General features: G+C 41.3%; 1 protein-coding gene across 3 annotated transcripts in view; it reads right to left on the bottom strand.

Moving 5' to 3' along the window:
* The window catches only part of LOC110989561 (uncharacterized), a 62,875-nt gene extending 53,165 nt beyond the window's left edge, over positions 1 to 9,710 (bottom strand). Inside the window, exons 1-8 of one of the 3 annotated variants that reach the window (XM_087143764.1) lie at positions 9,241 to 9,710; positions 5,852 to 5,962; positions 4,777 to 5,010; positions 4,169 to 4,489; positions 2,526 to 2,768; positions 1,944 to 2,186; positions 993 to 1,262; positions 38 to 280 (exon numbers count right to left, since the gene is read on the bottom strand). In XM_087143764.1, coding sequence (XP_086999890.1) covers positions 38 to 280; positions 993 to 1,262; positions 1,944 to 2,186; positions 2,526 to 2,768; positions 4,169 to 4,489; positions 4,777 to 5,010; positions 5,852 to 5,962; positions 9,241 to 9,337 — 1,762 coding nt within the window. In that variant the 5' untranslated portion in view covers positions 9,338 to 9,710. The remainder of the gene's footprint in view (positions 1 to 37; positions 281 to 992; positions 1,263 to 1,943; positions 2,187 to 2,525; positions 2,769 to 4,168; positions 4,490 to 4,776; positions 5,011 to 5,851; positions 5,963 to 9,240) is intronic. The other 2 variants (XM_087143763.1, XM_087143765.1) reach the window with 2 other exon arrangements.
* Between the last annotated feature and the right edge of the window lie 3,031 nt (positions 9,711 to 12,741).

The following is a 12,741-nucleotide window of genomic DNA, read 5'->3' as shown; positions in this document are numbered from 1 at the left end:
TATATCAGACCTATAGTTTAAGTATGAAGGAGTTTACCTGTTACTGTGATGGTGATAAAACACTCATTCATGTTTGAGCTTTCATCTGTGGCAACAAACTGGACGATAGTCTCGCCAATAGGGAAAGCAGAATCAGATGTTGCATTGACAGTAACGTTGACTGTTTGCATGGAGTTATCAGAGACAGTGGCTTGACCGAAGGATATGTTGCCCGTTCGCAAACCCTCATCTGTAGTGCCCATTTCATTCTGTGGACACATGATCATTGGTGCTTCATCATCTGAGAAAGGAAAAACGTGTTTCTCCTTAATTTTTTTTTCACAACCCAAAATATGCTGTCAAACACATATACGCTGTAGACTACTCCGATTAGACGCCATAACTGAAGTGGCACCGCACTCCCACGACCATTCTTCAGCTTGCCGCGCGTGCATTCGGCAAATCACAACAACCTACTGGTCGAGGAGGCACACAACGTGTGCGTACCACCTGTCCACGAGCGCTGCGCCACCACAGTAATGGCTTCTAATTCTGGTTGTTGAATTACACTATAACTAACATCCAAAACTTCTGTTGAGCAAAATGATTAGCCACTGCATATTCTTCTTATTACAGATCAGACAACCACAAGGCTTGTGATTTTAATCTTTGAAGTTTTGCAAAGTGCCTGAGGTAATCTGTAAAATGTGTGCAAAAAAAACAATCTCTCCATTCTGTGGCAAATGACAAAAATGTGTAAAAAATTCCTTTGGGGGAAAGTTGCCGCCCCATGCTGGTTATACACGCACCACTGGCAGTCATCACAAAGTGGCAGAATTATGTGACCTCTTCAACGGAGATACTTCTCAGACACCTTTTTCCAGCTGAATTTAGACAACTTATCGGGTGAAAAATTGCAACAATGAACACAGGTTCTGTCTACTTCATGCTTAGATGAAATATGTGCTTAGCAGCATTGATAGCGTCAGTGGAATTATCTGATGATCACCTACCGGTCACATTGATGTGCATTTCACACATTTCACTATTTGTATAATTGTCGGTAGCGGTGTACTGCACAAAATGTTGTCCTGTAGCAAGGTCGAGGGTAATCAAGTCACCAATCATGTACATGTCACCAGCAACATCAATGCTGACTGAAAACGATCCCGAGTTGTCAGAAGCTGAGGCTAACTCAGGCAGTGCAAGAGTGACATTGTCCACGCTTGAATTTGTTGCAACGGTCAGATTAGCTGGACACTCAATCACAGGATTTTCATTGTCTGTTATGGAAAGAAAAAAAATCAAAGACCACATCAGAAGAATAAATACCAGTTCGGCAAGCAATTATGTATTTGGAACAGTAAGTTTAGGCTGGGTACAAGTTGGCTACATGAAACAATGAGTGTTTGCAGCTAGTTCCTAGAACAATACTCTAAATCTCTATCAACCGTGGCAGTTCTGAAGGTTAAATTGGAACTCGGTGCCAAATTAACCACTCTAACAATGTTTTTATAAAAACCTCACAAGAAACCCTGTGCTGAAAGCGATGTTACTTTTAAATCTTGAATTTTAGCTTGAGACTTTCCTCACCCCGGAGCTAACAGTCAGGTATGAGTCAAATAAATGAGGAAGAATCTCATTCAAAACTTCTGAGGAGCTCTGCTGAACTGTTGATCTAGGACTTCTAATAATCATCATGACACTGAAGATGAATGTTGGCTCAAATATAAGTATCCATTTATTGAATGATGCCATCCGTCTGCCTTTTGTTGGAAATGTATTCCCGAACCATACAAATTCTCATTTAATGTTGCTCCTCATTTCCTGTTGCTCCTCATTTCCTGTTGGTGATCGTTTAATTTCCTAGAGTCTAACTAAAGTAAAAGAGCCCTGAACCTAAACCTGAAATCTTCACAATTCTCTGCAAGTATGCACCTTCAAGCAGTTCTAAATTTACTGACCTTGAACCTCAATGGTGAAGGAACAATTGCCGGTGTTACCCTGGGAATCTGTTGCATTCACAATGACCTCGTGGTTGCCAATTTCGAACTGGGATCCCGAGGGCTGACTCAGTAAAGGTTCTATAGTTTCCCCAGAGTTGTCGGTCACATTTGGCGCATACCACATTACAGTTGCGAACCTCTCCATTGAATCTGTGTCTGTGGTAATGTTTGCTGGGCATTCTATCACGGGGTCTGTCAGATCTGGTCAGGACAAGAGAAGTGCAAATATTTTTAAGAGTTGTGATTTTGATAAAGACAGACCACTTTTATACTTAGCAAGTGGTGCATTTTTCATACATTCTGTTCAGTTAAAAGCTTAAAGAACAGATTACACTATACAAATGCACAGCAACGGCACTCTAAGAGCACTTTCATTGACGGTCCATGTTTTTCAAGAGAAAGTAAAAAACTTTACAGTCAGAAACTGGAGAAATGATCAGTACAGTAACTGCAGTCTGTGAACAGAATACATGAAGTATGATCTTAAAGCGAGGTTGGAACACATTTAAATCCTATAAGTGATTTAGATGCACCATTTACCTGTGACGCTGACGTTGAAAGAACATGACGCTACATTTCCAGAGCTGTCCATCGCACTATAGGTAAACGTGTGGGTGCCGATGTCCAGAACCACGGGAGGTGTAACCATTGGCCCAGTGGTTGTGACTTGTCCCGAGTTGTCTGTGCCTACTGGCACCATCCAGTCAGCAGTGCCATTCATGAAATCATCCCCGGCAGGTACTTGGAGATTGGCTGGGCAGGTAATCACTGGTGGTATTGGATCTATTATGTGAAAACAGGTCAAGGCATTGATAGAGTGGGTGCTTGTTGGAGGAGGAATAATGCACTTCATTAATAGTCATTAAACCTCCTTTAGTTTTACAGCACAAATATGCACAAGTGCCCAAGGTCACTCTCTTGCACATTGGTGCAGTGCACAACATGACACAGCTGTGCTTCTTTGAGGTGTTTACCAAGTGACCCAAAGAGTGATTTCAGCATAGCAGGGTTAATCCAAGTCATGTCAGGGGAATACTGCCGTTTGGTTAGATTTACATGTACATGTACTATTCATGGACAAGTAACAAAAGATGAAACACATGTATCTTACAAATTTAAGCAAGTTTCCTTCACACCTGTACTAAGCTTACAATTAGCATTGTGAGCATTTGAGTTTAAAATTAAACCTCCGGAACTAAGGGTAGTTTTATCTGCTTTGGCCAAGACAAACCAACAATCAAAAAGGACCCCCCCACAGACAAACAAATTTGCTTAATTGCAACAGTTTCAAGCAGTACATAAGTGGGACTGGTAACTGTATCCAATCAGGCAAGTCATCCGAAGTGGATCAAGATCAATACTTCTCCATTGGTCGTGACATTCAGATGGCTTCTTTTGCCAAAAGTGTTTTTAAAACAACTGACGTTCTGCTAATGAAATGGACATAATTTCCTAACCCATTCTATCTCCAGGCAAAAAAAAGAAGCTATTTCAATGCACAAGCATTCCATTCTACTTTGACCAGACATGAAAGCAGACTTTTGACCAGACCTTGAGTGGAACTGACTATAAGAATTCAGGCCGAGGTATTTATGACCAAACTTAGCACTTGCCTAGCGATGAATGTTTTGAAAACCACCCTCAAGTCCAGAATGCGGGTACCATTGGCTACATTTACACACTTTGTACATTATTTAATAAAGTGGTAATGTGTGAAAAATCTCTTGACACCCTGTGCACAATCCCTTTCATGGTATGAAAATCCTGAGCATTTTCTAAGTAAATGCTTCAACAGTTTCTCTGCTAGATTTGACTTCTTTAAGGGCATGTTAAATATGCTTCCTAATACAGCTGATATCCTACACTATGCAAAAATTTGTGCTGTCCTTGTATGGAATTCGTCCCGTTTCGTTCTGTCTATATATAACCTCCAATAGTCCTCAGACCTCATATTTCAACATGCACACTTCATTTGTCTTCTTACTAGTACTGTATGCAGATATCGGTTGATGGTGACGGCACGACAGTCTTTTCTTGGTAAGAGAACCCAAGTGGCGTCAGTGAGACGATCCTATGACCTACAAGTTTATTACCACAGCATGCAATAAACATATTGTTCAAAGATATCTAACAATCAGTTCATGGTGGTAAACAGTTGATCAGGTTTTAAATATGTAACTCACCAAGAACACGCAGATAAAACTCGCAGTCATGAACTACTACAGTCGGGAAAAAACTTTCGTAGACTGTGTACTGGACGCGAATCCTTCCGTTATTATCTGCAATCGTGGTTGTGATGGGGAAGGCACCTCCATTCATACATTCAGTGTCAGCCGCACTCATTGAAGGGAAGCAATTGTACACCATGTTCATCCCAGTGGTGGTCGGGTCTGTCCATGAGACTACGGCCGTAGCGCTGTCACTGGTCACACTGACCTCAATAACAGGTTCTCCATTCGATTCAATGACAGCTTCCGTTGGAGGGCAGGTACCACCAAAAAAATCTACAAATTAAACCAAGAAAGCTTCCAAAATCATTTGTTCCTTCAACAAAACAATGAAGTGTTCTGCTTTGGGACTTAGATACCAACATGCAATGCAGCACAAAATCAAGTAACGAAATGTATCTGCTCAAATCAGACTTGATGACTTCCTGCTCATGTGTCAGGCACAAACATATTGCCCTTTGACAGATGCGAGAGGTCAAACAGAATCCGTCCCGCCGACTACAAAGAGTGACGCTAGAGAAGTGGGCATAATCCACACATAAGAGGTTAGGAAGATGTCTTACTATCGTTGTCACGAATGCAGACTTGTGCATTTGGGCCAAGTTGGCCACTACTTGGATTTGGATTCGTCAAGCTCAGAGTGAAGCAGCGTATGTCGGAAAGAGAGTTATCCACAGTATTATCTACAATGGAAACACTAAAGGGCACTCGGTTGTTTGTTGGCGAGAAGCTCAGGGTGTCAGTTTTTGATATATAATCAACTCCATTCGTAGCTGTGCCATCAGAAGTAGCAACATCTGGAATGAAAAACAGGAAAGAACCGCAATAGTATCAACAACTTCCAAGAGACAGCTGGAATGGGGCATCTTCAAAAAATCCAGGGAAATACAAGAAGATCATTTATGCACGTTTCTCTTTTGACTGACTTGATCAGGAAGGGAAGCGCTCGTTATGCATCAAAGTTAGAGTCCCTGTATATTACAATGAGAAATCTTTCTTTGCTTGAAATGCTTACCTTGTCATGTTGAACTCATTAGAGACACAGAATTCAGACCTATCACAATTTCTCACTTTTTTCCTTTTCAAACAAAGGCAGTGGATATTTGACCTCTTACCAGTCTAGATATTCTTTGTTGGACGGGCACAGCAACCGAGCACATGTGTACTGATGATAAATTGCAGTGTTAGGTTTGAGCACGGAGGATCATGCTTTGTAACTCCAGTCAGTATGCCAACAGAGTAAGCATTACCAACAGACTTTATGTGAAATCCAACCAACTTGGACGGTGAATTTGTGAGGAGTACAGGACCTGCTGTACATCTTGGGCACGATCCGCCGATTGCAAGATCGCTCTGTGCAACTGGTCCATCCTATATGTGGATTCTACAAGTCTTCAACTGTACTTACCTTCTTTAAAAGATCCACAAATCATGGAATAAGGTTGACTGATCGTGCTGATCGACTAATCCTGCCCAAAATTGTGCTCATGACATAAGAAAAATTTAATTTTTCCCCAGTGTTATAGGACATACAATAGCAGTCTAGAACTGGACTTAGGTGTGAATTGTGTAACTGTGTGTGACTGATGTGTGTAACTATTTGCCTTTTTGTAACCGAGGTTTAAGAAACATACTAACCAACTTGTGGACTTGTCGGATCATGAGGTTCAATCCGTAGTACGTAGACTGTTGCCATGCCAACATCTTCAGCCACTGTGTAGATGGAATTCTCGAACTGGAATTGATCAACTAAAATAAAAAAAGACAAGTTTGCATCTATATTAGACAGTTTAGTTACCTGTGGTTTGACTGTATGGGCCACATGTTGGGCTTGGCTTGCACAGGCACCCCCCCAAAAAAACACAGAAACAACGAACAAAAACCAATAGATTGTGGTTATACTGAAAAAAAACCACAGACCTACTTCGCTTTTTGGCCCAAAAAGTGAAAACTGAAAATGATAACAGTGTGATGTTATCACAGCATTCTTGAGGTCGGCTTGACGTCACTATGGACTTTTTAAACATGTCAAAGGGACAAATGCACCCTTCGTGCTATAATTTAATAATGTACAGAAGTCTGGGAGTTCAACCATGAGAATCACTTCAATTGCATCCATAATAGATCCCTATGTTCATGCCAAATTTAAACCAAATCAGCTAGACCCATGGTCTTTAAATAATGCCTCTTTAATATGACATCATGTCAGTGATAAGTGATAATGTTATCATGAAATCACTTTTTTTCGGGTCCCTGTCACATCTGCGGTATGATTTTGTAAGTTCAGAACACCATTTCTAATTTCCAAGAGTGATGAATTACTTGCCAAACAAATAGAAACAGCTTGAAATCAATTCCGGTGATTAAAATTCCCTGTCAAATAACAAAGGTCAGAAAATGCAAACAGGGACGCGAAAATGTTACACTTCTGGACTCCTAATTTCTGGAATGATTACTCTATACACCTGCAACGCGACGTTTTAACCAAATTGGACTTATACTTTAGAATATCTACAGGCTTGCACAGTCCACTATAAAAAGGCACTAACGTGGCGCACTTCGACTTTTCCCCTCACACTGTGTCAAGAAATTTCGGCTAGGCCGGCGAAATTCAAAGACGACGGTGTCCAGAAATTGGGCAGGAATTCAGCTGTGTATGTTCCTCAACTAGCCCCATACGTAGGGCTGGAGTGGCTCTCTTTTACAATCCGTCTCTTAGTCTTGTCTGTTGTGACAGTAAAGAGACAGATTGTAAAAGAGAGCCACTCGAGTCCTACGCGTGGGGCTAGTTCCTCAACGTACGTGGCGCACTAGCAAAAAACTTCAGAAAATCTCATAAAAATATACAAGAATTTCTTTGAAACCATTGATAAATTCTAATGAATTACGGGCGTAATTATCTCCAGTTACAAACATAACCCCAAGTTTGTTAGAAAATAATTTTGTACTTTTGGGCGCATTTCAAGAGTTTCTTTTGCACTTCAGAAAAACATCGGCAGGTGGACCACATGCACGGCTGGATCCACCTGCTGCAACAAAATGCATGTACCAATTTACTACCATTTAAGGTAGGCGCCAAAAAATGTAGTTTCTAAGGGGCGCCACCGTGCGGTGCCAGGGGATACATGCCATGCCAAATCATGTTGAATGAGACCTAGGCCGTTTTCCAATACTCAACTTCGGCTGTGTCTCAGGTTCAACTGTTTTATAACTAGCTGACGTTGAAGCTGTAAGCGCAGTAATTAGTTCAATAATGCCACAAAACATCAAATAAGATGCAAGAGAGCCAGAAATTACAGTAATCCAATTTAATCTAAACGCTTCAGGCCCACAATCGGGGCGCTGGTTTTGGGAACGAAGCCTCAGACGGAGCCCAAGTCGAGTATTGGAAAAGTGCCCTACTAGCTGGCCTGAAAGTTGATCACTGATGGCGCGCTTCCGGAACCCTTGGAAAGGAAAAACAACGTGCAAAAATTTTAGAATTTGCAATATTTTTTTTGTTAAGTTACTTTTTTAAAAAATCCAACTTAGAAAAGGGGCTTTGGAAAATATTTGCTAGCATATCAATTTATAGAAACTGAAAAATCACCTGACCTAAAAGAGAAATATCCTGCCAAAAATAGACCCATCACTTCCGAAAATCTAGAATACATGAAGAGTCCAGTCCACTTATTCAAGCCCCATTGATAACTGTGTAAAATCAGCACTGTTCAGGGCCTAATAGCATGCACGCCAACATCCCTGAGATTTCTGAAACACAAATGAAACTCTTCTCTGGTCACTTATCTTTCAATTTCTTTTCACTTTTTTATGGGTTAACCAATTACATTTTTAATTATTCCCACAAAACAAAATCACCCCCCCCAAAAATGATTTTTCCGAAGTCTGATTGCAGCAATTTTTCAAGTGGCAACCCTCAACTTTATGGGGCACTTAGGACCATTTTTCAACCGTAGTTTTTAGCCCTTCTGCTCTCATATGAAAGGCTCAAAGACCCACAGAGTTGATCCCGGCAACGATTTACACAATCTCACCATTTTGGGGGCCAAACAATCTCCTTTTTCAAAAGATACTGTGGGGGGGGGGGGCACTTTTAATGCTAATGAGCTGGCCATAAATTCTCACTTGAATTAGTGGTGTGCACCCTGTAGAACAGTGCAATGCGTCACTCTCGTACACAGTTGAATATTTACGGTTTGAAATTTTATGGTAGTCCGTCGGTGAAAACCGAAATAAAAACAGATCAAATTATTTTAAACACTTTTATAATTTGTAAGTAGTAAATCTAAAGCAATATTCTACTTCAATTACGAAAGATTCTAAGCTTTTATCTAACCTTTGCTGACAACAACTGCTGGATGTCAACCCATCGACTGCAAGTAGGTAAAACTTTGCAACGTTGTACAATCTCGTTTTTACGTAAGAACGGGCAGTGAAAACAAACGTGCATTGACATGAAGACCTAGGTACGATATCGCCGCAAGTGAAAGGTCGTTTAGAAAATTCGTTTTTTACATATCTCAATGTAACTTATCCTAAATATCATTACTTGAGGAAGACAAAGGTAACATGAATGTTTCATGGGGTGGTTTCAGTTAGGAATTATTCTTCCAAAAATTATCGAGCGTGGTAGGATGGCCCAACGTAAAATCCCTATAGAGGACCGCGCGAGGGATCATCGCTGCGTGACCTTCTACTTTCAGGCTCTATTCTCTTTTGAGTTTGCCCCTTCCCAACACCAAAAGCTGGATACGGCCCTGGTCAGCACCCATGTCATGTTGTAGAACAATCAGCAGCATGCATTGGCGGTTCACAAAATGATCTGTAGGTATTGGCAGCTTAAATGACCATCCATGTTACCGCATTACCGAGTAAATTTATCGTCAGAGAAACATCAGCTGGATAACACTGATTTCTGAGAGAAATTATCCCCGAAACAAGGAATTCAACGGTAACGCCTTTTGGAAACACTGGTTTCCTTCCAATAGAGAAAAACGCCCCCCCCCCCTCCGATGTTTGACACTTACCCGTGGTTGCATTCACTTCGTTTCGTTGAACCATTCCTAAAACAGCAACGAGGAGGAGCACCACCGCCGTGGGTCCCGCAGTCTCCTGTCGACCCATTCCGGTGATTCGGCGGACCTTTTGTCTGTTCTCCAACTCAATTCCAACAGTATGTCCAAAGTATCAGCGGTATGTAACCCTCGGTTTTCCTTGGGGGAAAAACGACGACTGCTGCTGATGAAACCCGATTTCACTTCGTAGGGTGTAAACCCTCCCTAAAAGTTTTTACGTAGTACTTGACCAAACTACTTCATGCCTTTATCCCACAATCCACTGGGTGCGCTTACAAACGGGCGTTGGCCGTATCCCCTGTTCAACTCCGCTTTGTGACGACGAACACCAAGGACGATCCCATTTGTTCCGTGAACAATTGCAAAATCCGGAAACCGGCAGGAATATTCCTAACATTTTCACCGAGCTGTAGGTTTCAACATCAACTTTCACAATGACGCGGAGCGGACAAGGGCATCAAAACAATCTTTAGAAAGTGGGTTCAGTTATTGGTTAACACCCACCTTGGGGTCAGTCAGCCATCGCAGCAAACCTGGAAAAAACCCGAAGAAGCCTGTTTGCTCAATACTTTAGGTGAAGTGCATTATAATGTTCAAGGTTGAAATGCACGTCGTGAATACAATCAAAAATACTGACACTTAAATAGACACTTATTTATGCTCTAAGGTTTTCCCGGCCAATTTGAACGATACATTTATTGTCATCAACATATCAAAATGCGAGTAGATTTTTGTTCCCAGCCAGGTTTCTTTTCCCAATCTTTTGCATTCATTTTTTTTTTCCTTTTATCGAACACCTGTGTTAGTTTTGCCATAAAACCTGTTGGTTTTATTTCTCTTGATTGTTTTAAATATTTATTTCTGTTCACTCATAAGTTAACTTGAGACCACTGATGCATGTAACAAGCAGCGGGCAAACGAAAAACTAGCCTTTGCCCCCCCCCCCAAAAAAAGATTCTTGAACTGGCTTTTTCTTCGGGCTGGGGAAAATTCGAGTGACAGGTCCGTGTGAGTTTAAAACTTGCTCCGATGAACCAAAAGAACGCGTAGCGGTTAGAGCCAGGTGCGCCGACGCGGTGAAGGCACGCATGCCTGGCTTGCAGCCGGCCATGCAATGACGTCAAGGCAGACTCACCAGATTTGGCATGGTCGTGTTGACGGATTGTAATGATTAATTTGCATTTGGTGTATTACGCGAGTTGGGCCAAATTTGTTTTTGTGGTCTCGTGCCCAATCAACGCGACCGACAATACAATATCATTCTGATCCGGGTCAGGGGACATCAGTTACACGTATAGTACTTACAGTACTTCCGCACAAAGCAATTAGCAACCTCGCCCACTCCTGAGACGGGTGGACATGTAACCACACTGGGGAAAAAAGTCATGGGATATATCAAAGTTGGATGGCAAGTCCTTCTGCTAGTAAGTGCCATCTCAAAACTCCATTTGTCAGGCTGCTGAACCACCATTTTGTCTCAATTTGTGTAATGAAAATGCCCCAAATCAGTTCGTCGTCATCCGATGACGACGAACTGATGGGCTAGGTTCATTTTGAAAATGCTTTGCGGGATGGATCCGCGAAATTACACTCAAAACAGAAAGGAACAGGACAAACAAATATGCTTGTCACGAGAAGGGTACGTGCCGATTATTCAAATACTCGACAGATGATAGATCATCGAATATCCGAATATTTATTTTCGAAATCTAACATTTGGAGGTGAAAATCAATAAAAGGGGCGGAATGTTAGGAAAAAAACTACATTCTGAAACACATTTCAAGGCGTTGCGGAAATATACTACACAAGTCTACTCATTTAGCGCAAACTAACCTTTCCAACCTTTCTGCCTGCAAACATTTTCAATGTTGAACTTAAACCTCGTTGATTTCAACATCTGTCCCAAATTTGAAATGACATTTGTTGCTCATCTCACACACTGAGATATACACAAAGGTATAAACCTGAGACAATTGTTTTTAGCTGAAACGCGTTCGACTTTGGGGAATTCACAACATTTGACCAAGCTACAAAATCGTGTTCATGTTCGCTTTAGCGCCAAGTAGGAACGGCCCTCCTTCCCGATTTGTTTCCGCTGTGCATTTTATAGTGGATAATTGGATGTTTTTTGTCTCACCAAAAAGCCATTCCTAAGACTATCAAGTTTCAAGCGTGGCTTTCGCAGTGAACGTTATTTTACTTCACTATCACGATAGCCCAAATGTTGCATAGAAGATGTTATCGACATTACACTGGAAATGGTAAAATTGCCCTCTTTCAAGAAATGAACTTTTCAGAGACGGTATATATACAGTCAGCTAAGCCAAACCCGGAGCAGAAAACATTAAAACAGATAAGATATTTAAATTTTAGGCTATCAAATCATCTTAACTTTTTAAAAAAATTTGGAACAAGTCGAGAGAAGCGTTACTCTTTACCATGAGCTACATCTTTGATGGTAATCTACATAGAGCACACCTCAGACGGTTTATAATGGCTAATGTTGAAGACAGTATCGAAAGTTTTAACAAATTCCTGTGAATAAGTCTGACCGTATGCTCATCATCAATTTAAAGCAATCGGCCACTCTTGTCATGCGTCATGCATGAAATCAGTGATTTAAAAGAATGCAGATTATCCATAATATACTTTTTACCTCAACTTTTTCTACTTCCAAATACTGTTTGAAAAGACACCATAAATCATAATTGCTCGGTATTTGAAGCATTTTGAGGACAACGTCCACTGCACTTGTTATAGATCCAATATCAAAAGTGCGTCACAAGCAATCGATTAGCAAAAGGGGACCCAATGGCAATTGGTAACGAGTTTCTGCTAACGAGAGGAATAAACTATAAACAACTTTTGAAATTTTTTTCATTTTTAAATTCAGGTATCCTGGATATTTTAGACAAAAGCTTTCAATCGGGCTGTTTCAGATCGCGTGCACACGCAGAGTTAAAGGAAAACTGTAGTCCGTTTTGCCCACACAAATAACTGTTCGGAGGTTCTAGACGCTTAGACCGCACTGTTTGGGCGGGTCTAGAATGGTACATTATGCTCATGAATTTTGAAGGGTCTCCGTGAAATCACCCAACAAGAAATGCAAATTAATTTCTGGTTATGACAAACGATTCCTCAAAGCGCCCCAGGCACTGTAGCTTGCAAGCCTGAAGAAACCTGTAGAGAAGAGACAATGAGAAGCAGAGGTGGGAGGAAACCCTCGAGGAATATTCTTGGTAAAACCCACGAAATCAGGTAGGGACTGAAAACCCAATCCACATGTGGACCGGGCCGGGATTTGAAACCGGACCACACAGGTGAAAGGCGAGGGGAAAAAGCACTACTAATCTACCCCCGCATTGTTCACTGCAAGCAACCACACGCCAGCTCAAGAGCGAAACGGACATGTTCCGCTTGCCAAAATTTCAAATCAACTGTAAATTGCACGG

Source organism: Acanthaster planci, linkage group LG12, assembly GCF_054643075.1.
Source record: "Acanthaster planci isolate LZ-2023a linkage group LG12, COTS_SCS, whole genome shotgun sequence".
In the NCBI taxonomy this organism is placed as follows: Eukaryota; Metazoa; Echinodermata; class Asteroidea; order Valvatida; family Acanthasteridae; genus Acanthaster; species Acanthaster planci.
Note: the sequence above shows the minus strand (reverse complement) of the source record. Positions and strands in the feature narration are given on the sequence as shown.